Source organism: Erythrolamprus reginae, unplaced genomic scaffold (assembly GCF_031021105.1).
Source record: "Erythrolamprus reginae isolate rEryReg1 unplaced genomic scaffold, rEryReg1.hap1 H_3, whole genome shotgun sequence".
Classification (NCBI taxonomy): Eukaryota; Metazoa; Chordata; class Lepidosauria; order Squamata; family Dipsadidae; genus Erythrolamprus; species Erythrolamprus reginae.
The window spans coordinates 16,620-42,482 of NW_027248484.1; the positions used below are offsets into that span (position 1 = coordinate 16,620).

General features: G+C 46.7%; 1 protein-coding gene across 4 annotated transcripts; it reads right to left on the minus strand.

The window, feature by feature from the left end:
- On the minus strand, positions 1-25,063 carry LOC139155565 (F-box/LRR-repeat protein 18-like). Of its 4 annotated transcripts, XR_011557092.1 has the most exons (6): positions 24,942-25,046; positions 22,981-23,181; positions 20,928-22,483; positions 19,104-19,322; positions 594-1,953; positions 1-451 (listed from the first exon to the last, which is right to left on the minus strand). XR_011557092.1 is itself a non-coding variant. In XM_070730748.1 (5 exons), exons 1-5 carry the CDS (start codon positions 25,022-25,024, stop codon positions 1,797-1,799), a joined length of 2,211 nt encoding a protein of 736 aa, XP_070586849.1. In that variant the 5' UTR covers positions 25,025-25,062; the 3' UTR covers positions 1-1,796. The 4 variants fall into 4 exon arrangements, 3 of the variants coding, with proteins under 3 accessions (XP_070586849.1, XP_070586850.1, XP_070586851.1); XM_070730748.1 differs by having other exon boundaries at positions 1-1,953; positions 24,947-25,062; XM_070730749.1 differs by having other exon boundaries at positions 1-1,953.
- Between the last annotated feature and the right edge of the window lie 800 nt (positions 25,064-25,863).

A 25,863-nucleotide genomic window follows, 5' to 3' on the forward strand; every position in this document is an offset into this window, starting at 1 on the left:
TTTTTCTCCCAGAGTGGTTGTTTTTATTTTTATTTTTTTAAAAAAGGAAGAACAGGACCGCCCCAAAAAATGTGTAAAGAAATGTTTATATGCCATCTGGATAGGCAAAGCCATGGTTAAAACCACTTAACACTGAATGGGCACGCCGGGTATATACATACACACACACACTATTACGGATACTCAAGCTGGCTGGTGATTTTGGGCACGGAGCAGCCCGAGTTGAGTCGTGAAGGATTGGGAGGCGGAGAGGGGCGAGGAGGAAGAAAAAAAATCTACAAAAGGCAAGGGGGTGCCATAACATTCCTGGCCTCCAGGTCGTCGGACCATTCTTTGGAAAAGCAACTTCCTTCCCAAAATGTCTTCTGCAGCCTGCCTGAGTGGCACACACACAAACACACACCAGGACAAAGTTACTGGCGGAGCAGTTACAGGTGGAACACAGTCCCCCCTAAGGCAGGGGGAGGCAAAGTTGGCTCTTCTAGGACACGTGGACTTCAACTCCCAGCATTCCTGAGCCAATCATGCTAGCTCAGGAATGCTGGGAGTTGAAGTCCACAAGTCACAGAAGAGCCATCTTTGCCTACCCCTGCCCCTAAGGCAAGATCCTCTAAAACAGGGGCGCCCCCTTTAAGACACGTGGGCTTCAATACCCAGAATTCCACCTGGCTGGGGAATTCTGGGCGTGGAAGTCCATAGGCCTTAAAGGGGCCACGTTTGAACACCTCTTACTTTAAAACCTAGAAAAGCGAGACCAGAAGAACTTCTATCTGTGCTCTAGGCGAACCCCCCATGAGACAAGAGGGCTTCTGCTCTCCACGATTATATTCTTGATTTTTAGAACTGCAAATGCTCCTGGCTGGTGGAATTTAGTCCAGAGAAGCCTGGTTGCTCCTGCTAAAATAAACTTAAAAAAAAAAAAGGCAGACTGATTAAGAGCCATTTGAACAATCCATTCCATGCATTTAGCGTTGATGGGAACATTTCTTGCCTCTCGCTATTTAAACACCGCTTTTAAATCTCTTTTTGACTCCCCCCCCCAGGAAAGGGACATTCAAGAAAACAGAAGGAAGGACACACTTGTCAGATAAAGCAGCTATGCAAACGGCATTAATGCAATGGCTAAAAAAATCCCAAATTCATCTGGATTCTCACAAGTTTGTCTTTTTTTGCCATCGTTTTTGGGAGCGCCTTAACGAGCGACGGTAAAGCAGGAATCCTGGAGCAGAGGTGCGACGTTTTCTCAACTCTGAGCAAGTGTGAGAGGTATGTGGACTTCGTCTCCACGCTGGCTGGGAGAAAATTCTGGGAATTGAAGTCCACAACAGCTTCAAGTGCCTCGGGCTGCGAGAAAAAACCACGCGAGGGACGAAGACGGGGAAAATGAGGTCGCCAGGGACTGATGCGATGGGGAAGCGGAAGAGTACATTCGTTCCAAGCTGAAATTTCTGCTTACCTTGAATCCCACCTCAAGTTAAAACGAGAATTTCAGACATTAAATAGCAAGGAAGAAAACAAACGGCAAAGGTCCCTTTTCTATTAGCCGCCCATTCCCACGTTCTGCAGAAACAAGGGCTAGAATTTCTTTTTTAAAACAATGATAATAATAATAATAATAAGGGTGATGGTGGTTACAACTTTTCTCCCAGGGCAAATTCTGCCCAAGCGGGATTCTCGGAGCAGCATCGAGCGTTTCAAAGACAGCCGCGAGGCTCCAAAAGCAGCGACACTCAACCACGGAGGAGAAGGAAAAGTTTCCGGCTTCCGGGTCCTGTTCTGGATGGGCTTCGCGCCCATCACCACCACAAATTGGGCGGCTCCTCGGCCACTCGGCTTTTGAACAAGGTGATCTCGTCCAGGTGCATCATGGGGACGTCGCGGATGACCTCAGTTAGGTCTTCGTGCAGGAGAGGGAAGACGACCACGTTCAGCGCTGGGCGCTCGGCCTGGAAACTAACCCAGAGACAAGAGGTGTTAAGATCAGATGGGGGGATGTCGGAATGGGGCGGTGGTTAGGGTGACAATTTCAGAGAGCTCCGATCGATTCCCAGCACAGGGAATCCTCGACTTAACATAGTAACATAGAAGATTGACGGCAGAAAAAGACCTCATGATCCATCTAGTCTGCCCTTGTACTATTTCCTGTATTTTATCTTAGGGTGGATATATGTTTATCCCAGGCATGTTTAGATTCAGTTCCTGTGGATTCTTCCTTCCTTCCTTCCCTCCCTTCCATCTCATCCTTCCTTCTCTTTCTTTCCTTCCTTCTTCATTCATAGAAACATCGAAGACTGACGGCAGAAAAAGACCTCATGGTCCATCTTGTCTGCCCTTATACTATTTCCTGTATTTTATCTTACGATGGATCTATGTTTATCCCAGGCATGTTTAAATTCAGTTACTGTGGATTTACCAACCACGTCTGCTGGAAGTTTGTTCCAAGGATCTACTACTCTTTCAGTCAAATATTTTCTCACATTGCTTCTGATCTTTCCCCCAACTAACTTCAGATTGTGTCCCTTGTTCTTGTGTTCACTTTCCTATTAAAAACACCTCCCTCCTGAACCTTATTTAACCTTTTCACATATTTAAATGTTTCTATCATGTCCCCCCTTTTCCTTCTGTCCTCCAGACTATACAGATTGAGTTCATTAAGTCTTTCCTGATACGTTTTATGCTTAAGACCTTCCACCATTCTTGTAGCCCGTCTTTGGACCCGTTCAATTTTGTCAATATCTTTTTGTAGGTGAGGTCTCCAGAACAGGACACAGTATTATTCCAAATGTGGTCTCACCAGCGCTCTACATAAGGGGATCACAATCTCCCTCTTCCTGCTTGTTATACCTCCAGCTATGCAGCTAGAGGTATAACTTAACATAAAAACATAGAAGACTTAACATAGAAACATTGAAGACTTAACATAGAAACATAGAAGATTGACGGCAGAAAGAGACCTCCTGGTCCATCTAGTCTGCCCTTATACTATTTCCTGTATTTTATCTTACAATGGATATATGTTTATCCCAGGCATGTTTACATTCAATTCCTGTGGATTTACCAAGCACGTCTGCTGGAAGCTTGTTCCAAGCATCTACTACTCTTTCAGTCAAATATTTTCTCACATTGCTTCTGATCTTTCCCCCAACTAACCTCAGATTGTGCCTCCTTGTTCTTGGGTTCACTTTCCTGTTAAAAACACTTCCCTCCAGGACCTTATTTAACCCTTTGACATATTTCAATGTTTCGATCATGTCCCCCCTTTCCCTTCTGTCCTCCAGACTATACAGATGGAGTTCATTAAGTCTTTCCTGATACGTTTTATGCTCAAGACCTTCCACCATTCTTGTAGTCTGTCTTTGGAGGAAAAAAATGTGGTGCATTACTTTCTGGGCGACCCTCGTATTTATCCTTGGTAATGCCCCAAAAGAGGATAGATAGCCTGTATTTATTCTCCTTTTTCTAGTTCTTTTAGGCATTGTTAGTCTGCCTTCTTCCCCATCACTCAAGAACCCGCTGCCTTAAATTTTCTGCCTGTGCCGTTAATTTTCCCTTATTAAAAAAAAGAAGAAAGGGACCGCCGTAAATTTCTCTCTCGTATCCACACACACCCAGGCTGCAGGCATGTTAATTAATGCAACAGGAAAAGGCACTGCAGCAAAAGTGTGCTTGTACACACTGCCGCAGCAAGGAGAGAGAGAGAGAGAGAGGCTGCGGCAACTTAAAATCCATCCAGAGTTTTTTTTCCTCAAGGAAAATGTCCATGAAATTGCAGGAGGGGGAACATTTATATACCTGTATTCCAAAAGCCGGGGCAAGCAGCCGTCTCACAGGATAACGACAGTTAAATAGGACAGGGCGTGAAAGGTGAAGGGGAGGTGAGCCAAGAAGGAAGCAGATGTTGGATATATTATACCCTGCAAATGCACGGGTGGAGTAAATCACAATGTTTGGCCTTGGATGCCAGTGGAGTAAATGCAGGTTACATCTCTTTTTTGGGGAGGAGGGGAGAAAGGAGGCCGTTTGTCACACACACACACACACACACTGGACACAATCCTGGGCCTAGAAAGCTTAGAACTAAGACGCCTTAAACAAGATCTAAGTATTGCCCACAAGATCATATGCTGCAACGTTCCTGCCTGTCGGCAACTACTTCAGCTTCAACCGCAGCAACACAAGAGCACACAACAGATTTAAACTCAATATTAACCGCTCCAAACTTGACTGTAAAAAATATGACTTCAGTAACCGAGTTGTCGAAGGGTGGAACTCATTACCGGACTCCGTAGTGTCATCCCCAAACCCCCAACACTTTACCCTTAGATTATCTACGGTTGACCTATCCAGATTCCTAAGAGGTCAGTAAGGGGCGAGTACAAGTGCAGTAGAGTGCCTTCCGTCCCCTGTCCTATTGCTCTCCTATATCTCCTATACCTTCCTTCTATTCCTATATCTGTTCTTCTATTCTTTCATTGATATGTTCTATTACTATATCTTCTTTTCTATTATCTCTTAGATATATTTTACTATGAGTATCTCCTCTATAACCTTCATCATGTATTTTACTATGTGTATATAGATATATACCCACTAAAACCCTCATTGTGCATTGGACAAAATAAAAAAATGAATAACTGCAGTGTTGCTTTCTTTCTCTGTTGCCTCTTGCTCAAACGTTATGCCATCCCTGTGGCAGAGAGTAGGATGCAATCTTCTCCCCCACCCCACACTGTGAAATGGACATTAAAATCTGTGCAACTACACAGTGTAAATTTCTTTCTTTCTTTCTTTCTTTTTATTTATTTCTTTCTTTTTCTCTCTCTCTCTCTCTCTCTTTCTTTCTTACCTCCGGAACCGCCTGCTGCCGCACGAATCCCAGTGACCGATTAGGTCCCACAGAGTTGGCCTTCTCCGGGTCCTGTCGACTAAACAATGTCGTTTGGCGGGCCCCAGGGGAAGAGCCTTCTCTGTGGCGGCCCCGGCCCTCTGGAATCAACTTCCCCCCGGAGATTAGAACAGCCCCCACCCTCCTTGTCTTTCACAAATTACTTAAGAGCCACCTTTATCGCCAGGCAATTGGGCCAAAAACACCCAGATGGCTTTTGTTCTTAAGGCAGAACTAGAACTCACAGTTCTCCTAGTGATTGGCCCAAAGTCACCCATCTGGCTCTCATGCCTAAGGCAGGACTAGAACTTTCAGTCTCCTAGTGATTGGTCCAAAGTCACTCAAACAACTTTCGTACGTAAGACAGAACTAGAACTCACATTGCTCCCAGTGATTGGTCCAGTCACCCAGATAGCTTTAATGCCTAAGGCGGGACTAGAACTTTCAGTCTCCTAGTGATTGGTCCAAAGTCACTCATAGAAACTTTCAAGTCTAAGACAACACTAGAACTCACAGTTCTCCTAGTGATTGGGCCAAAGTCACCCAGACAGTTTTCGTGCCTAAGGTAGGACTAAAACTTTCAGTCTCCTAGTGTTTGGCCCAAAGTCACCCAAATGGCTTTCGGGCCGAAGACGGGACTACAACTCCCATCTCCTGGTTAATTTCCAGCTGTGTGGGCCAACTCCCATCCTTTCAGCAATGGCCATGCAGCCTGGGGAAGTCTGGGAATTGTAGTCCCAACTGCATTTGAAGGCTGCTGGGAATTGCAGGCCTGTATTGTTTTCATACCAGCCAGCTGCAGCTTTTGAGAAAAGGTTGGAGGGGGAGAGAGAACTGACCCAGCTTTACTCCCAGCTCCACATTAATTGAAATTAAAGGTAGCTGTTGGAATCTATTTCCATAAATCAGCAAAAAGTGCACGGAAACAATTGGCCGGTTTATCTCATCAGGTTAAACAGCGCCAAAGCAGAAAGAAAAAACCCACTCCTTCCAATGATGTCTTCTTTCCAACTGCTTAATCAATGAAATTGAAATAAAAATAAAATACATATGAATCCCTGCCAATCTTAAGGGATGAACGTCCAGGAGCTGATTGCTCAAACATGGAAATTCCACCTCTCCGGTCATTGCTGGCTTGTTTCTTCAGCAGCTGAACTTCTCAAGGAAAAAACAACAACAGGGAAATGGGAATTGGGATACAGATGCCAAGTCCTGATGCCAGGGAGATGCCACCTGGAAGAAGAGCTGAAAAGACCTACATGGCACCGGACCAGACTACTTATGGGACCGTCTTCTGTCTCATGTATCCCAGCGGCTGGTCAGGTCCCACAGATTTGGCCTTCTCCGGGTCCCATCAGCTAGACAAGATCACCTGGCGGGACCCAGGGGAAGAGCCTTCTCTGTGGTGGCCCCGGCCCTTTGGAATCAGCTCCCTCCCGGAGATCTGTACTGCCCCCACCCTCCCTTCCTTCTGCAAAGCTCTAAAGACACTTCCCTGCCGACAGGCCTGGGGCCATTAAGTCTAACATCTAGCCCCGGCTGAAGAATGAGCTACTGTATATGTTTGTTTGAATGAGTGAGTGTGAGCGACTGATTTTAGAAATTAGGGTTTTCGGACTTAGAATTCTACATGCTTTGTATGTACATACAGTATTTCTATGGTGAGCCGCCCTGAGTGTGAGGAAAAGGGCAGAATAGAAATCAATCAAATTAATTGATTGATTGATCAATTAAATAAATAAATAGAGTGAGTAAATAAATAAATAAATAAATAGAGTAAATAAATAAATAAATGAGTGAGCAAATAAATAAATGAATGAGCGAGTAAATAAATAAATAAGCAAGCAAGCAAGCAGGTGGTTTACTGAGTGAGTAAATAAATAAATGAATGAGTGAATAAATAAATAAATAAGTGAGTGAGTAAATAAATAAATAAATAAACAAACAAACAAACAAACAAGCAGGTGGGTTAGTGGGTGAGTAAATAAATAAATAAATGAGTGAGTAAATAAGAAAGTAAATAAATAAAGAAATAAATAAATAAGCAAGCAGATGGGCGAGTGAGTGAGTGAATAAATAAATAAATAAATAAATGAGCGACGCGAGCGAGTAAATAAGTAAGTAAATAAATAAGTGGGTGGGTGGGTGAATAAAAGAAATAAATGAATGAATGAGTGAGTGAGTGAGTGAGTGAGCAAGCCAGTAAGCAAGTAATAGGTAGACAGACAGACAGACAGACAGACAGACAGACAGACAGATGATTGATCAATGATAGATAGATAGATAGATAGATAGATAGATAGATAGATAGATAGATAGATAGATAGATAGATAGATAGGCCAGTATTTCTCTTCCCTTTGGCTTGGCTACCCTGCCGTGGCCTGCAGTAAATTCATACTGAGCGCTTTGAAGCCCCAGAATATATGGCAGCTGGCTAAGTGCCAACCATCCCGTGGAGTTGAAGGGGAAGAGTTGGCACGAGAGGGCAAGGATGGGAAGAGGCAGGACGGCCCCTCGGAGGCTGGAGGCTCAGGGACCCCTATGGCAGGCAGGAAAAAAATGCCCTGGGGAAGCTGCTTCCCCCACCACCCCCAACATCTCTGCAAATTAAGAAGTTATTTCAATAATTGGCCAATTAAGCCTAATTTAGACATGGGAAACACGTTAATGGTTTAAGCCTCTTGTTCTGCCCCCCCTCCCCACCTCTTCCTCTTGCCACCCATTCGTGCATCAAGTGGTACACGTTGGCACAAACAAAGCGTGACAACTAGGCTTTCGATGGGAGAAAACATTTGGGAAGAGAGGAGGAAGGAGGAAGAGAAAGGAAGGAAGGAGAAAGGAAGAGAGAGAGAAAGGGAAGGAAGGAAGGAGGGAGGGAGGGAGAGTGAGAGAGAAGATGGATGGATGGATATAAGATGGCTGGATAGATATAAGATGGATGGCTGGATAGATCGATATAAGATCTTTATATCTCTCTCCTTCCCTCTCTCTCCCTTTTTCTCTGTCCTCCCTCCCTTTCTCCCTCTCTCTCTCTTAATCTCCCTCCCTCTCTCTTTCTTTCTCTCCCTCCATCTTTCTCTCCTTCCCTCTTTCTCTAACCTTCTTTCTCTCTCAATTCTCTCTCTCTCTCTCCTCCTTTTTCTGTCCTCCCTCACTTTCTCACTTTCTCCCTCTTAATCTCCCTCCCTCTCTTTCTCTCTCTCTCTCTGTCTCTCCCTCCCTTTCTCTCCCTTCCTCTCTTTCTCTAACCTTCGTTCTCTTTCAATCTCTCTCCCTCTCCTCTCCTCCTGTTTGTCCTCCCCCCCTTTCTCCCTTTCTCTCTCTTAATCTCTCTCTTTCTCTCTGTCTCTCCCTCCCTCTTTCTCTCCCTTCCTCTCTTTCTCTAACCTTCTTTCTCTCTCAATCTCTCTCCCTCTCCTCTCCTCCTGTTTGTCCTCCCTCCCTTTCTCCCTTTCTCTCTCTTAATCTCCCTCCCTCTCTTTCTCTCTGTCTCTCCCTCCCTCTTTCTCTCCCTTCCTCTTTCTCTAACCTTCTTTCTCTCTCAATCTCTCTCCCTCCTCTCCTCCTGTTTCTGTCCTCCCTCCCTTTCTCTCTCTTAATCTCCCTCCCTCTCTGTCTCTCCCCCCCTCTGTCTCTCCCTCGCTCTCTTTCTCTAACCTTCTTTCTCTCCAAATCTTTCTCCCTCTCCTCTTGTTTCTGTCCTCCCTCACTTTCTCCCCCTCTCTCACCCCCACTCCCTCTCCCCAGAGCAGAATCCAAAGCCAACAAGTGCTTCCTCCACCCTCAAGGAACGCAGCACACCAAGAAAGCAGCCTGGCCATTTATTATTCATTCAAGCTGACAGACGGAGGATTCGAGGGTTCCAAGCGAGCAGGAAGCCAAACAGACAATGAACGCTGGAACGAGATCTTAAATGATTCACTGCATTAAGCCCTCCGCCAGCAATCGGAGGTGGGGAGCCGGCCCAGCAAACGTGCTTAGGCAAGCAAAGAGGGCTTGGCAGCCCATGTACCAACAACGGGCTCGTCACCAGCCATCGCTGGAGAGTGGCAGAGCCTTTTCAAGGTCAGCAGGAGGGGCAGAGGAGGAGAAAAGGAGGAGGAGGAGGAATAAGCAGGAGGAAAGGAAAGGAGACCAGAGGAGGCAACATAGAAGGAGAGAAGAGGAGGAGGAATAGGAAAGGGGGGAAAGGAAAGAAGAGAGGAAAAAAGGAGAAGGAGGCAAAAATAGAAGGAAGGAGAGAGGAGGAGGAATAGGAAAGGGGAAAGGAAAGAAGAGAAGAAAAAAGGAGGAGGAGGCAAAAATAGAAGGAAGGAGAGAGGAGGAGGAATAGGAAAGGGGAGGAAAAGAAAGGAGAAAAGAAAGGAGGAGAAGGAGGCAAAATAGAAGAAAGAGAAGGAGGGGTAGAAAAGAGGAAAGAAGACAAAAGGAGAAGGAGGCAAAAATAGAAGGAAGGAGAGAGAAGGAGGAATAGGAAAGGGGGGGAAAGGAAAGAAGAGAAGAAAAAAGGAGGAGGAGGCAAAAATAGAAGGAAGGAGAGAGGAGGAGGAATAGGAAAGGGGGGAAAGGAAAGAAGAGAAGAAAGGAGGAGAAAGAGGAGGCAGAAATAGAAGGAAGGAGAGAGGAGGAGGAATAGGAAAGGGGGGGAAAGGAAAGAAGAGAAGAAAAAAGGAGGAGGAGGCAAAAATAGAAGGAAGGAGAGAGGAGGAGGAATAGGAAAGGGGGGAAAGGAAAGAAGAGAAGAAAGGAGGAGAAAGAGGAGGCAGAAATAGAAGGAAGGAGAGAGGAGGAGGAATAGGAAAGGGGAGGAAAAGAAAGGAGAAAAGAAAGGAGGAGAAGGAGGCAAAATAGAAGAAAGAGAAAGAGGGGTAGGAAAGAGGAAAGGAGACAAAAGGAGGAGAAGGCAAAATAGAAAGAGAGGAAAAGAGAAGGAATAGGAAACAGGAGGAGAGGAGAGAACAGGGAGGAAGGGGGAGGGGGGAGGAAAAATAAAAGAAAGAAGAAAGAGAAGAATGGGAAACAGGAGGAGGAGGGCTGAAGAAGGGGGAAAATTTGCAAAATTTGCAGCCTTTACCTGTAGCCCTGAGTAAAAATTCCTTACGTCACCTGTGCACCTGCAGGTTTCTGCAAATTCGGAATCCGCTCAGTTCTAACATTTATTTCATTTATCTAGCTAACTACGGCCACTGGCAGAAGGTACTCTACTCTTTGAGCTTGGGAATGCATTCATTGGAGAATGCTAAGGGTCCCGGATGTTACTTTATTGCTTGTATGCACCTGAACTATCATTAAGTGTTGGACCTCATGATTCTTGACAAATGTCTCTTTTTCTTTTATGTCCACTGAGAGCATCTGCACCAAAGGCAAATTCCTTGTGTGTCCAATCACGCTTGGCCAATAAAGAATTCTTTTCTATTCTAATTCTACTCTATTACACACACACACACACACACACAAAAAAAAAGAACAATGGAGATTCTCAGACAGCTTCTTGAATGAGAAGCGAAAGGAGAAAAAGGGGGAAGGGGGAAAACCCCTCCAAGAAGGCCCAGTCGTCTTTTGGAAAACAAGACCTTTGGGACCAAGCAGCTGATGGTAAAGGCTGCTGAGGAAAATGGTCTTTGTCTTCCCACCTCCCAGGGACCCATTAAAAGTCACCCACCCCTCTCTTCTTAAAGGCCTGCAAAGCATCTAGTTCTTGCTTTCCAGTGATTTTTTTTAAAAAATGGTAGTGGTTTTTATATAGAATGTAGTAGAACCGAATAGAACGGAGTGGAGAGGAGAGGAATGGAATGGAATAATGGAATACAGAATAGATTAGAGGAGGGTAGGGTATAGTAGAGTATACTAGAATAGAATAATAGAATGAAGAGTGTAGAGTAGAGTAGAATAATAGAATGAAGAGTATAGAGTAGAGTAGAGTAGAGTAGAATAATAGAATGAAGAGTACAGAGTAGAGTAGAATAATAGAATGAAGAGTATAGAGTAGAGTAGAGTAGAATAATAGAATGAAGAGTATAGAGTAGAGTAGAATAATAGAATGAAGAGTATAGAGTAGAATAGAGTAGAGTAGAATAGAATGAAGAGTGTAGAGTAGAGTAGAATAATAGAATGAAGAGTATAGAGTAGAATAGAGTAGAGTAGAATAGAATGAAGAGTGTAGAGTAGAGTAGAATAATAGAATGAAGAGTAGAGAGTAGAGTAGAGTAGAGTAGAATAATAGAATGAAGAGTAGAGAGTAGAGTAGAGTAGAGTAGAGTAAAATAATAGAATGAAGAGTAGAGTAGAGTAGAATAATAGAATGAAGAGTATAGAGTAGAGTAGAATAATAGAATGAAGAGTGTAGAGTAGAGTAGAGTAGAGTAGAATAATAGAATGAAGAGTATAGAGTAGAGTAGAGTAGAATAATAGAATGAAGAGCATAGAGTAGAGTAGAATAATAGAATGAAGAGTATAGAGTAGAATAGAGTAGATTAGAATAATAGAATGAAGAGTATAGAGTATATTAGAGTAGAGTAGAGTAGATTAGAATAATAGAATGAAGAGTATAGAGTAGAGTAGAGTAGAGTAGAATGGAATGAAGAATAGAATAGAACAGAACAGAAAACCGAACAGGAACAGGACTAGGACTAGAATAGAACAAATTAGTTGGAAGACACCTTGGAGGTTTTGGGGTCCAAAAAAGACTCCCAGTCCAGACAATTAGCACAGACCAAAGTGCTTCCTTTTTCAACAACAATTCATAAAGAAGAGGTCTCGTCTCACATGCATTTGTCACCAAGCCGACAAGGAATTTTTTTAAAAAAAAAAACCCGATCCTATTAATAAAAACCTAAAAATAACCCTGCTCCTACTCCCAATTTCACTTCGGTTCTGGAGCCAAGCAGGTTCGGTCATTGATACCTTAGCTTGTCCCCAGAGGTGTGAGTCCTGCCTGTGACCTAGAATTTGAGGCTGAAATCCCCCCCACCCCAAGGATTTAAAAACCCAAGTGTTACTCGAGTGTGTCTCGCTGGCTGGAAAGAGATTGTCAAACCAGAAGGAGGCCGTTTCGGAGAAGAAGCATCGATGGTGATTAATGAGCTGGAGGGACCCACTCTAAGTAGAAAAGGGAGGGGGGTTTGAGGAGAGGGAAGAACAGGATTAAATACAGTGATTCCTCGATTATCGCGAGGGTTCCGTTCCAAGACCCCTCGCGATAATCGATTTTTCGCGATGTAGGGTTGCGGAAGTAAAAACACCATCTGCGCATGCGCGCCCCTTTTTTTCCCTATGGCCGCACATGCGTAGATGGTGGAGTTTGCGTTCCCCGCCGCCCACGCAAAGGGGAAACCCCAATTCGGCTCCTCGCTGCTGCTGCGCTACCGAGCAGATCAGCTGCTGGGCGGCCGAAGGAACCTTCCCTGGGTCTTCCCCCTCTTGCTGGCGGGCGGGCGAGCGGCGGGCATCAGCGAGGAGCCGGGGTTTCCCCTTTGCGTGGGCGGCCGGGAAGACCCAGGTTGGGGGTTCGGGGGGGTGCTGGGAAGTCCCCCATGCCGGCTGCGACCTTTTAAAACAGCCGCGCCGCTTCCCAGCTGACTCCCGAAGCCAAACGCGGAAGTGGGTTTTTAAAAAATTAATATTTTTTTAAAAATCGCGATATAGCGATTTATTATTATTATTATAAAAAGTTTTGGGTTTTCCTTTTATCGTGTGGTGTGTGTCTTCCTGGACTAATTACCCTGTAATTACAGGCGGTTGAAACACGATGGCAGAACAGATAGATAGAGAGAGAGAGAGAGAGAGAGAGAGAGAGAGATAAATATTTTAGTTTTATTTTATTATTTGGATTTATAGATATAGATAGGTAGACAGGCAGCCAGGCAGATATGAGCTACTCTTTCCAAGGGTTGGTGGATAAGAGAATGAACAGAGGATCTTGAGAAGCAATGCAAACACTGCTGCTTGATATAAATTTTATTTATTTACAAGGGTAGGGAGGAGAAATGCACCACGAGGGTCCAAAGAAAGCTAAACATTTCTTTTAACATTGCCTTGTTTCCCCTAGCTCCTTCTGTAATGAGTAGAAAGCTGCTTTTTCTTAAGCCTTGGCACCCAGGGGTAGTAGCTCCACTGTGGAAATTCTTCTGCAAGGTGGGGAGGGGGGGGGGAGGGAGAGGACCCGAGGTGATAACAACTTTTCCTGCAGAATGGGAAGGGAGGGAGGATGATTCGTACAGGCAAGATGGTGGGGATGTTTTAAGGAACAGCCACAGCTCCACCTAATGGGAAATTTAACACAGACTCATTTTCTTATGAAAAGGAAGATGACCTGGGGATGGAGCTACAGGTGTGGCCTAGAAACAGGATGGGACAGGAGTCCTCACCTGCCTGGAGATGCCACATGTCGAATCAGAAAGGGAGGGAAGCAAGTTAAAACCTCTCTTAGGCAGAGAGGTTTATTATTTATTTATTTATTTATTTATTACTTAGATTTGTATGCCGCCCTTCTCCAAAGACTCGGGGCGGCTCACAACATGTAGAAACAAATCATAAGTAAACAGACAAATTTAAAAATATTTAAATATTTAAAAAACCCCATATGCTAACAGACGCACACACAGACATACCATGCATAAATTAAACATGCCCAGGGGGAGATGTTTCAGTTCCCCCATGCCTGACGGCAAAGGTGGGTTTTAAGGAGTTTACGGAAGGCAGGAAGAGTAGGGGCAGTCCTAACCTCCGGGGGGAGTTGGTTCCAGAGGGCCGGGGCCGCCACAGAGAAGGCTCTTCCCCTGGGGCCCGCCAACCGGCATTGTTTAGTTGACGGGACCCGGAGGAGGCCCACTCTGTGGGACCTAACTGGTCGCTGGGATTCGTGCGGCAGAAGGCGGTCCCTGAGATAATCTGGTCCGGTGCCATGAAGGGCTTTATAGGTCATAACCAACACTTTGAATTGTGATGGTGTCGTGCAGCCAATATAGCTGGCTACAGATTTCTGGGAGTTGAAGTCTTTAAGTCTTAAAGTTGCCAAGATTGGAGATCCTTGATATAATCCCTGTTTAAGCAAATCACGGCCGTTGTTAAGTTAGCAACAAGGTTGTTAAGTGAATTGGGTTCCTCCCACCGCCCACCCCCGACTTTGCTCATCCAAAGGTGGCAAAAGAGGATCATGTGACCCTGGGAGACTGCAACTGGCATAAGTACATGTCAGTTGCTAAGCCTCTGAAGTTGGATAGAAACATAGAAGATTGACGGCAGGAAAAGACCTCAGGGTCCATCTAGTCTGCCCTCATACTTTTTCCTGTATTTTATCTTAGGATGGATCTATGTTTATCCCAGGCATGTTTAAATCCAGTGACTGTGGATTTACCTGTTAGCCATAGCACTTTTTAAAAACAGAGCCAGCCTATTGCCCCCACAATCCGGGTCCTCATTTGACCCACATCGGAAGGATGGAAGGCTGAGTCAAACTTGAGCCGGTGATGACATTTGAACCGCTGACCCGCAGATCTTAGGAGTTAGCATTAGTGTAATTTCATTGTAATATTGTTTTATTATTTCTGTGAGCTGCCCCGAGTCTTCGGAGAGGGGCGGCATACAAATCTAATAAATTATTATTATTATTATTATTATTATTATTATTATTATTATTATTATTATTCCAATACATCACATCAAACGAGATCACTATGCTGGATTTCGTATTTCATCACCAGTCGGGCGCTTCCCAAGCACCTAGGACTGCGTGATGTAGCGGCGAATTATGTTTGCCGATCCCAGTAAAGCGGCCTTTTTGCAATTGACCGATGGAGATTTTGTCAATTCCGATGGTTTTCAAATGTCCATTGAGACATCTCCCCCAGGCTTTTATAGTTTTATGTATGGAATGCGCGTGTTGCATGGTTTTTAAATGAGGGGTTTTTAGATGCTTCTTTAATATTAGATTTGTTGACATTGTCACATTGTTTTATTATTGTTGTGAGCCGCCCCGAGTCTTTGGAGAGGGGCGGCATACAAATCTAATAAATTGTTGTTGTTGTTGTTGTTGTTATTATTATTATTATTATTATTATTATTATTACCACCTGAAACCTTGACACCGGCAATCAGTCAAAGAGGCCACAATGACCTGTAAAGCTGGGAAAGACCCTCGCGGGAATCCCTGAGGTCCACTGGCAGGTCACATCAAGTAGAGATGTGGAGATGAACCAGAGAAAGTAGCGAAAGACAGTTTCTCTTGGGCCCGGCTGCCGATGCTGAATATATAGTCGTGAGGATTAGCTGTCTCTTTTGACAGTCTCTTTCCTAATCTCCCTTCTTTACGCCACCTAAATTAACAGCCACACAAAAGACCCACAGGAAGGTTCGCCTCCCGTGGAGGTTTTCATTAACTCCAGCCCCCTTCACCCTCCTGGCTGAGAAAGTGGAAAGACCACATTCTGCCCTCTTTGTGCTTTTTGAATCAGGCGTCAGGGGAGCAAAAAAAAATGGTCCGGGTGGCTGTTTTAAGACACAGGATAAGCCGCCGCGAATGTTATTTCTGGCAGGAGCACCACATGTAATATCTCCCGTATTGTTCCAGCTGTCATCTGCCACCCCATTTAAAGCACTTAGCCACATGCAATATTATTTTCTTATATTTTTTTTGCTCTAAAAAGCTCCTCTATATATACGCTTAGAGACAAGTACGGTCTATTGAATTCTACTCTCCGGTGTAGTGATGACAACCAGAATAAGCTTAGAAAATACAGGAGGATGGGTGAGGAATGTGGAGCTGTCACAATCAGGCCGGCCCACCTCGAAAAAGTTGTTATTAGGCTTAAACGGACATCGTCACAAAGGACAAAGGGGCTCTGAGTGTTGGTTATGACCTAAAAAGCCCTACATGGCATCGGACCAGATTACTTGCGAGACCGCCTCCTGCCAGCAGCCAATTAGGTTCCACAGAGTCGGCCTTCTCCAGGTCCCGTCAACTAGACAATGTCGCTTGGCGGAACCTTCTCTGTGGGGGCCCCGGCCCTCTGGAATCAGCTCCCCCCGGAGATTCGTACTGTCCCCCACCCTCCTCGCCTTCCATAAGAGTTTTAAGACTCATTTATGTCGCCAATTAGACCTTAGCCCCTGACCAAGGAATGATTGTATGGTTGCTGCATAAATGGGTGAAATTGATTTTTAATATAACTAGGGATTTTATCTGTAGATAGTTATGTAGTTTTTAATTTAATTGGATTTAGTTTTATTGTAATCTACTGTTTCTAATATGTTGCAAGTTGACCCAAGTCCCAAGTTTACCGGTTCTCCGAGCTACTCAAAATTCCCACAACTGGTTCTCCAAATTACTCAATACCTGTTCTCCGAACTACTCAAAATTTCCACTACCAGTTCTCCGAGCTACTCAAAATTTCCACAACTGGTTCTCCGAATTACTCAATACCTGTTCTCTGAGTTACTCAAAATTTCCACTACCAGTTCTCCGAGCTACTCAAAATTTCCACAACCGGTTCTCCGAATTACTCAATACCTGTTCTCTGACCTACTCAAAATTTCCACAACTGGCTCTCCAGACTACTCAATATTCTCACTACCTGTTCTCTGAGCTACTCAAAATTTCCACAACCGGTTCTCCGAATTACTCAATACCTGTTCTCTGAGCTACTCAAAATTTCCACTACCAGTTCTCCGAGCTACTCAAAATTTCCACAACCGGTTCTCCGAATTACTCAATACCTGTTCTCTGAGCTACTCAAAATTTCTACTACCGGTTCTCCGAACTACTCAAACTTTCCACAACCGGTTCTCTGGACTACTAAATATTCCAGCTATCTGTTCTCTGAGCTACTCAAAATTTCCACTACCAGTTCTCTGAGCTACTCAAAATTTCCACAACCGGTTCTCCGAATTACTCAATACCTGTTCTCTGAGCTACTCAAAATTTATACTACCTGTTCTCTGAGCTACTCAAAATTTCCACTACCAGTTCTCCGGAATAGTCAAAATTCCTGCTGCCGGGCTAAACTGGAATCTCCTTCAAGTGTTTTGCCGATGCTCTCCGTAGCCACCAGCTCTTCAGCTGTTCTCTTCCACGTTCCTAACTCTGATTCCCTTAAAAAACAATAACAATCCGTGCAAGCTGCGAACATTATTCTTTGCATCTGATTCTTTGCCGTGGTCCTTTGTGCTATTACGTGAGATTAAAAATTAATAGCATCTTGGTTAGCTCTGACTGGTCAATGAATCAGGAGTTGCCTTCCTTAATGGACATCTAATTTCTTGTTCGTAATATCTAAAGGTGTTTGGCTTCTGCAGCTGAGTCAAGGCTTTGGGCATTGATAAAGGTTCAGACGTAATAGGCACCGTATTTTTCGGAGTATTTTAAACGCACCTCAGTTTTTGAAGAGGAAAATAGGGGGAGGGGGATTTGCTGACCACATATTCATCTGACTAGCATCCTTAGTATGGTCAGCTTCATCACATTATTTTATCCCCTGGTTAGGGCTGAAAAAAACCTTACTTTTGGAGAGAATAATAATGAAAAACAAACCCTGCAAAAACTTAGAGCTGGAAAAAACATTATTCGGAGGGAATAGCAATGAAAAAGATGTTACTAGACATTGGGCAGGTGAAGGAATGTATATAGTCCTTGAGGTACAACTACAATTGAGGCCAAAATTTATGTTGTTAAGTGAAATGTTTAGCAATAGCATTCAGATGTACCCCTTTCCCCCCAAACAAATAAGATCTCCCCTGATAATAAGCCCAATCAGGCTTTTGAGTGCATGGCAAAATGGCCAAGTGCTTATTTCAGGGTTCAAAAAATTATAAGACAGGGTTTTATTTTCAGGGAAACATGGTATATACTGCTTCTCAGTGCTTTACGTCCCTTTCCAAGCGATTTCCAGAGTCAGCAAATTGCCCCCACAATCTGGGTCCTTGTTTTACCGACTTTGGAAGGATGGAAGGCTGAGTCGACCTGAAGCCTGGTGTTATTCGCAAGCGGCACTCTGAGCACTGCATCACTGTGGCTTAAGTGACTTTTGCCTCACTTTACAGCCTTTCCTGCCACAGTGAGGAAGCGAATCATTGAAGTTGCTAATAACATTGTTGTTAAGTGAATCGGGAAGCTTCCCCATAGATTTGGATTGTCGGGAGATCAGAAAACTGGACCGTGTGACTCCCCCCCACCCCAGATACTGCAACCATCATAAATGCGAACCAATTGACAAAGACTCTGAATTTTGGATCAGGGGACCCGAGGGGATGCTGCAAATGTCGTAAGTCTGAAAAACAGTCGTAAGTCACCATTTTCAGAGCCCGCTGTAACTTTGAACGGTCACTAAACGAACCACTGTAAGTTGAGGACTACCTGTAATGGAGACATAATTTCTGGATAACTTGGGGGTGTGGCGGGAAAGCTCCCCATGGACGAAGACTGGTGGACTTCAACTCCCAGAATTCCCCAGAATATCGAAGTCTATAAGCCAAGGTTGGACACCCATAAGTTAAGGCAGGGGTGTCAAAAGTCAATTATATTGAGGGCCGCATTAGGGCTGTGGTTGACCTCGGGGGACCAGGTGGGTGGGGCCAACTGGGTGGGCGGGGACAGCTTGACAAACCACTCACTGGGCGTGGTTGATTGGGTGGGCATCGCCAGCTTGACGCCACTCACTGGGCCTGGCTGACTGGGTGGCCGTGGCCAGCATGCCACTCACTGGACGTGGCCAATTAAATGGGTGTGGCCAGCTTGACACCACTCACTTGGCATTGCCAACAAAGTGGGTGTGGCCAGCTTGACACCACTCACTGGGTGGAGCTGATTGGGTGGGCGTGGCCAGCTTGCTGCCACTCACTGGCTGGGGAGGGCTAGCTTGACACCACTCACTGGACATGACAGAGAAGGTGGGCGTGTCCAGTTTGACACCACTTACTTGGCATGGCCGACGGAGTGGGCGTGTCCAGCTTGACATCACTCACTGGGCGGGACTGACTGGGTGGGCGGGGCTTGCTGGCATGCTTCCCCTTTGCATTGGGTATACTGGCCCGAAGTGACGTGGGACAACCCCTTATATTTCCCAGGACGGCCCCACAGGCTTTGAGTTTGACACCCCGGAGTTCAAGCAACGAAGAAAGTAGCCGAACGGTCATGTTTGCCCTTCCAAAAAAATGCGCTCTCCAGATTAACGGCGCAACGGGGATGCGCCGAAAGGAGAACCGGGTGCGGTTTCTGGCACTCACCTCCGTATCAGGGTCTGCTGCAGGCTTTTGCAAAGGGTGAGCGACTCCCCCGTGAACATGTGGCACATGACCACCTCGCGGCAGGCAGCCATGAACGACATCACCGCGTCCGACTGCAGCGTCCCGCTCCGGGAGATGATGCAGAGGCGCTGCAGGGAGGAGCAGCAGCTGAGGGCGTGGAAGAACTGGGCGTTGGCGTGGAAGTAGGGCTGCTCGAGCCTGGCAGGGAGGAGGAAGGAGAAGGTTGGAAAAAGAGCTGGACCAGGTTTTCAGAGACATTTCAGAAGAATAAGTACAGATACAGTGGTACCTCTACCTACAAGCGCCTCTACTTATGAACTTTTCTAGATAAGAACCGAGTGTTCAAGATTTTTTTGCCTCTTCTCAGGAACCGTTTTCCACTTACAAACCTGAGCCTCCGAAACTGTAACCGAAAAGGCGTGGAGAAGCCTCCCTGGGGCCTCTCTAGGAATCTCCTGGGAGGAAAGAGGGCCAGAAAACTTGGGGAGAAGCCTCTGTGGGGCCTCTCTCCTGGGAGGAAACAGGGCCAGAAAAGGCAGGGAGAAGCCTCCGTGGGGCCTCTCTAGGAATCTCTTGGGAGGAAACAGGGCCAGAAAAGGCAGGGAGAAGCCTCCGTGGGGCCTCTCTAGGAATCTCTTGGGAGGAAACAGGGCCAGAAAAGGCGTGGAGAAGCCTCCCTGGGGCCTCTCTAGGAATCTCCTGGGAGGAAAGAGGGCCAGAAAACGTGGAAAGAAGCCTCTGTGGGGCCTCTCTCCTGGGAGGAAACAGGGCCAGAAAAGGCAGGGAGAAGCTTCCGTGGGGCCTCTCTAGGAATCTCTTGGGAGGAAACAGGGCCAGAAAAGGCAGGGAGAAGCCTCTGTGGGGCCTCTCTAGGAATCTCTTGGGAGGAAACAGGGCCCCCACCCTCCCTGTGGTTTCCCCAACCGCACACATTATTTGCTTTTACACTGATTCCTATGGGAAAAATTGCTTCTTCTTACAAACTTTTCTACTTAAGAACCTGGTCACAGAATGAATTAAGTTCGTAAGTAGAGGTACCACTGTATATGGAAATAGGAGAAAAAAATTTAAAAACAATTTAAAGACTGAAAAATCCCATCTTGTAATTGGCTGTTTGATCCGCCAGATGGCAATGTTGCTCTATCCTCTTCTGAAGAGTCCTGATTAAAAAATTGTGGGGTATTAATATTGTGGGGTTTTTATAATGTATTTTGTTTTTTAAACTTCTGTACGCCCACCAGAGTCCACTGAAGAAGGCCGGCCTATAAATGTGATTCAATTCAATTCAATTCAATTTATTAGATTTGTATGCCGCCCCTCTCCGAAGACTCGGCTTGGCTCACAACAATAATGAAAACAATATTCCAGCGAAAACACATCTAATATTAAAAAGCACATAAAACCCTATCATATTTTTAAAAAGCAAACAACACACACATACCCAAACATAAATATAAAAAAGCCTGGGGGAAAGGTGTCTCAACTCCCCCATACCTGGCGGTATAGATGGGTCTTGAGTAATTTACGAAAGGCAAGGAGGGTGGGGGCAGTTCTGATCTCCGGGGGGAGTTGATTCCAGAGGGCCGGGGCCGCCACAGAGAAGGCTCTTCCCCTGGGGCCCATCAAATGACATTGTATGGTCGACGGGACACGGAGAAGGCCAACTCTGTGGGACCTTATCGGTCGCTGGGATTTGTGCGGTAGCAGGCGGTTCCGTAGGTACTCTGGTCCAATAAAATGACCCAGAAGGATTCCCAGGAGACAGGAAAAGCAAAGGGGGGGGATCTTCTGGGCTTCTCTCACCTGAGATCCTGCAGGCACCTGCAATGCTTCAGCATTTCCACCAGAGCTGACACGTACATCACTTTCCCCATCAGGCCCAGGTTGGCCAAAGAGAGCGCCCGCAGCCGCTGGCACTGCACCCCGATGTTGACCAGCCCGTAGCCCGTGAGAATATTGGGCAGCTGAGCCAAGGTGAGGTTCTGCAGGAAGGCCAGCTGCCCAATGGCGGCCACTTCAACGTCCCCGATGTGCTGGGCCCGGCTGCAGGGGGGCAGAGAGTTCCGGATGGCTGGTTCGTTCCGCGGCATGGCCGAGGAAAAACTAGAGCCGATCAGCTCCAACTTCTCCAGGAACGGGAGGTTCTCCAGAAGAGTCCAGAAGACGGAGGAAGGCGGCCTGGCGTGGCCCTGCTCCAAGCAGTTCCTGGGGTACGCCTGCACCCCGATCCGGAGCTTCTTCCCGAAACCTTGAGAGACCGAATGAGCCACCGGCTGCACCGAAGGCTTGTCGGCCGTCAGCAAGGCGGCGGCGACGTCAGCCACGGCGCAAACCGGCAGCGCCAGGGACAGGAGGCCTTTCAGGCGAGCCAGGACCTGGCAAAGGTGCTTCCCCAGGCCCCCGGGGCTGTGGTGGTGGGCAGCGGAGAGGTTGAGGTGCTTCAGGTTCCCGCAGGAGCCCACCAGGGCCTCGGCGATCCCGCTATCGATGTCGTCCTCCGCTTTCCGCAGCAGGGAATCGGGCGAGAGGCAGTGGACGCAGCCGCTCAGGTTCAAGCCCACCAAACTGCCCAAGTCTTTGCCGCTGTTCAACACCCGCTGGACCAGCTGCCCGCCGGACAAACTGCAGCGGCTGAAGCTGAAGTAAAAAGGGTTGCGGAACTTCAAGTGCTGCAGCAGGCTGGAGCCGTTCATCCAGGAGCGCGGCAGCTGAAGGGCGTCTAACGTCACGTTCCGGGCCATGGAATCCAGGAGGTTTCTAACGGCGCAGCTCTGAGCGAAACCGCCCGGGGCGGAAATGAGGAAAGCGTGAAGTTTTTCCGGCGTCCGGTCGCTCAGCACCGCTAAGTACAGCCTCACCACTTCCTGGTTGACCGGGCCTGGCGCCAACCTGGCGTAAAAAACCCGTAGGTTCTGGTAATGGGGCACGTTACTCTCCCCTACCATGAGCTGCCCGGAGATGATGAGTCCCTCCCGGGATCGGTCAAGGATCTCGAAGTACAAGAGCAGCTTCTCCAGGCTGGTGCAGCAGGGGACCACCCCGTAGGAAGGCGTGTAGAGGGTCTGCTTCAGTTCCAGCACCCGGCTGAGGGTGGCTTTGCACTCGCTGCTCAGGTGGGAGGCGTCGAAGCCGGGGTTCACGTCGATGGCCAGCGAGCGGAGGTGCTGCAGGGCCGAGAGCATCTTCGAAAGGCGGAGGGAGGTGAGGTGGCAGCCGGAGAGGTTCAGCTTCACCAGATTCTTGCAGCGGGTCACCTGGTCGACGGTCAAGCCCGGCAACCAATAGCAGCCGGTCATGTCCAGCTCGTGGATCTCTTTCCCGATCTCCTTCATCAGCTGTTTCACCTTGTCTTTGTCCACCTGAGTAGAAACATAGAAACTTTCAAGACTGACAGCAGAAAAAGACCTCATGGTCCATCTAGTCTGCCTTTATACTATTTCGTGTGTTTTATCTTACAATGGATATATGTTTATCCCAGGCATGTTTAAATTCAGTTCCTGTGGATTTACCCACCACGTCTGCCAAAGGTTTGTTCCGAGCATCTACTATAATAATATTTTCTCACGTTGCTTCTGATCTTTCCCCCAACAACCCTCAGATTGTGTCCCCTTGTTCTTGTGTTCACTTCCCTACTAAAAACACTTCCTTCCTGAACCTTATTTAAGCCTTTAACCTATTTAAATGTTTCAATTGTTTCAAGCTTCTCAAACAAAGAGCGTTTTAGGGTGATGTCTTCAGTCTCCTCTTACTGCAATCCTTGTCTGAGCCAGAGACTCACTGACGAAAACTCAAGATTTTTTAAACACTACATTTTCATCCCGCTCATTCTGGATCGTCTCTGGCAGCCCCTGCTCACCTGGTAATCTTTATGCAGGATCACAGTGTGAGTGAGGCTTTTGTCAAGACTGAGGGTGGAAAGTTTCCGACAGACGCTTCGGACGTTCAAGACAAGATCCGACACGGGAGTATATCGCAAGATGTGTAAGAGGATTTCATCTGAAAACTCCATTAAGTTCATGCCGATATTCTCCTCCTGGTTCTCCTCGCTGGTTATGTCCTGCAGGAAAAAACAAGGCACAGTATAAATGAAAAGCTGGGGAAGGAATTGGTCCGATTTCTGAAGGGATTCAATCAATGTTTATCCGTCTTCGGAACCCTGCTCTAAAAAGACAGTTTGGTGTCAATATTATACAATATAATACATTTTAAGAAGGTTCTTAGTTGATACCCAAGAAGCTGGCAGCAATCCTGACCCAGAAAGGGCCGCAACTGGTATGCCAGGCGAACCTGGGCAAAGGTCCCCCTGGCCACAGCCGAGAGGTGATGATCAAGGCTCAACTGTGGATCCAGGAGGACATACTGGCCAGGCAGGCTCTGGATGATGGGAGAGACAGTCCCCCTAAAGCAGAGGGTCTCCAAACTTAGAAAATTTAAGACTTGTGGATTTCAACTCCCACAATTCAAATCCCAAAATTCTGGAAGTTGGAAGTCCACAAATCTTAAAGGTTGGGAACATAAGAGCATAAGAACATAAGAAGAGCCATGCTGAATCAGGCCAAAGCCCATCGAGTCCAGCATTCTGTGTCCCACAGTGGCCCACCAATTGTACATGGGGATCTTGAGCAGAAAGAGAAGGCAAGACCCTCCCTTTCCCTTGACCCCCAACAAATGGTACAAATGGTACTCAAGGGAACCCTGCCTGCCTCAACCAACATAGAGGCGGCACTTGGACATCCGTTTCAATAACCACCAATACACTTGCCATCCACAAATCTGTCTAATCCTGCCTTGAAGCTATCCAGGCTGACAGCTGTCATGGCATAAACCAATGACCCTCTGGGTGAAGAAATATTTCCTTTTATTTGTCCTCACTTTCTTACCTCTGAGCTTTAGGGAGGGCCTCCTCCTCCTAGTATTGTGTGATAGAGAAAATATTTTTTCTCTATCCACCTTTTCTATCCCATGAATGATTTTATATACTTTGGTCAAGTCACCTCTTAAACGCTTTCGAGGCTGAAGAGACCAAGGCATTGTAACCTGGTTTCATAAGGGAGGTGCTCCATTTCCTTGATCATTCCTGTTGCACCTTTTCTAGTTCCATTATATCCTTCTTGAGGTGCGGTGACCAGAACTGTATATAGTACTCCAAGTGTGGTCTCACCATTGATTTGTACAGAGGCAATACAACACTTGCCGACCTGTTTTCGATTCCCTTCGTAATTATGCCAAGCATGGAATCTGCTTTTGTTACACCTGCTGCACACTGAGTTGATATCTTCATTGAGCTGTCCACCAAAACCCCAAGATCCCTTTCTTGGGTTGTCTCAGAAAGCTTGATCCCCATCAGTTGGTAGGTATAATTGGGGTTCTTTGCCCTGATATGCATAACTTTGCACTTGGGTTGGGGACCCCTGCCCAAAAGGCTGCCTTGAAAGTCCTTCTCGTTAAATGCAAGCTTTCCAAACAGGGGTGTCCAGCACATCTGGAAGGGGGGGCAGAATGTCATTCAACATTCATTAATCTGCAAAAAAAGCCACAAGCCCCCGAAGGGACAACCCACCCACCCACAATTTAATGGCCGTCCAATAGCACAGGGCCCCTTGCCAGAAATAAAGACTCCTCCCCGCCCGACTCAGGCCCAGTCAAAATCGCCTCTGCCAAACGAAGACATCTCCCCCAGCCCTGACACGCGGCCTCCCGGGTTCAGACGTGCCCTGCGAGTCAGGGGTTGCCATGGAGACGCCGAGGCTGGCGGGGAAGGCGAGGCCCGTGGTCCGAAAGGAGGCGGAGGAGGGCTCTTCGGCGAGCCGGGCTTACCTCACCGGAGGAGGACGCCATGGTCCGGCAAAGACCCTCGTCCGAGCCAGCTGAGACACTCGCCCCCCGTCTCCTCGTCTCATAGGGCTTTCCCTTCAGCCGGCACACACCGAAGCGACGCGGGACTTCCGGCGCCTCCGCGACGTCACTTCCGCTCCGGGCGGCCGCCATCTTAGATGAGGCGCTGCGAGCGGCAGCGCCGTGTTGGGCGTGGCCTCAGATGCAGCTGGGATGTTCCAATTATGCAGCGCAGCACGGGGGTGGGACAAAACTGCCCCTGGTTTTTCCAACGCGCTCAAACTCCTGGTTTTGAATTTGGGGGGCTCCCCTACAGTTGCACGTGGGTCGAGATGTGTCTGTGGGTTATCTGCAGATCCTGAGCTCAAATCTGAGCTCAATTTCCATTTTAAAGCCTTTTGGGTTGCTCCCACATTTGTCTATGGAGATTTGTCAAGTCATCCATAGAATTAACAAGAGTTGGAAGGGACCTTAGAGGTCATCTAGTCCAACCCCCGGCCCCCAAAAGCAGGAGACCCTACACCATTTCTGACAGCAATCCAGTCTCTTCTTGAAAGCTTGCAGGCATAAAGCTCCCAGTTTCTAAAAGCAGGGTCTTCCCATTTAAAAAAAAAAATAGTTCCTAGTGTCAGAAAATGTCTTATTTCCAGCTTCAATCTCTCCTTGATACTGTAGACTGTTGTGAGTTTGGGTTTCCCCCCCGTGTAATATTTTCAGTGTCTTTGCGACATTTTGGCAAAATCATATTTCCCATCATCAGGCTGAAGTTATTGGCTTCGTGCTGCTTTGAATACGGATATTGTTATATCTTTGTATACTACTGTTATGTACTTGAATGAATAAATGAATGAATGATTAGTTTCCATCCATTATTTGTTCTCTAACCTCCAGGTGCTTTGGAAAA

What these genes read in the sequence shown, in the direction of transcription:
- LOC139155565 (XM_070730748.1), bottom strand. Translation starts at nt 25,024, where the DNA reads ATGAGACGAGGAGACGGGGGGCGAGTGTCTCAGCTGGCTCGGACGAGG. An exon ending in GACCATGGCGTCCTCCTCCG is followed by an intron (nt 23,182 to 24,946) that starts GTGAGGTAAGCC and finishes TTTTTCCTGCAG; the next exon opens with GACATAACCAGCGAGGAGAA. An exon ending in TCCTGCATAAAGATTACCAG is followed by an intron (nt 22,484 to 22,980) that starts GTGAGCAGGGGC and finishes GTTTCTACTCAG; the next exon opens with GTGGACAAAGACAAGGTGAA.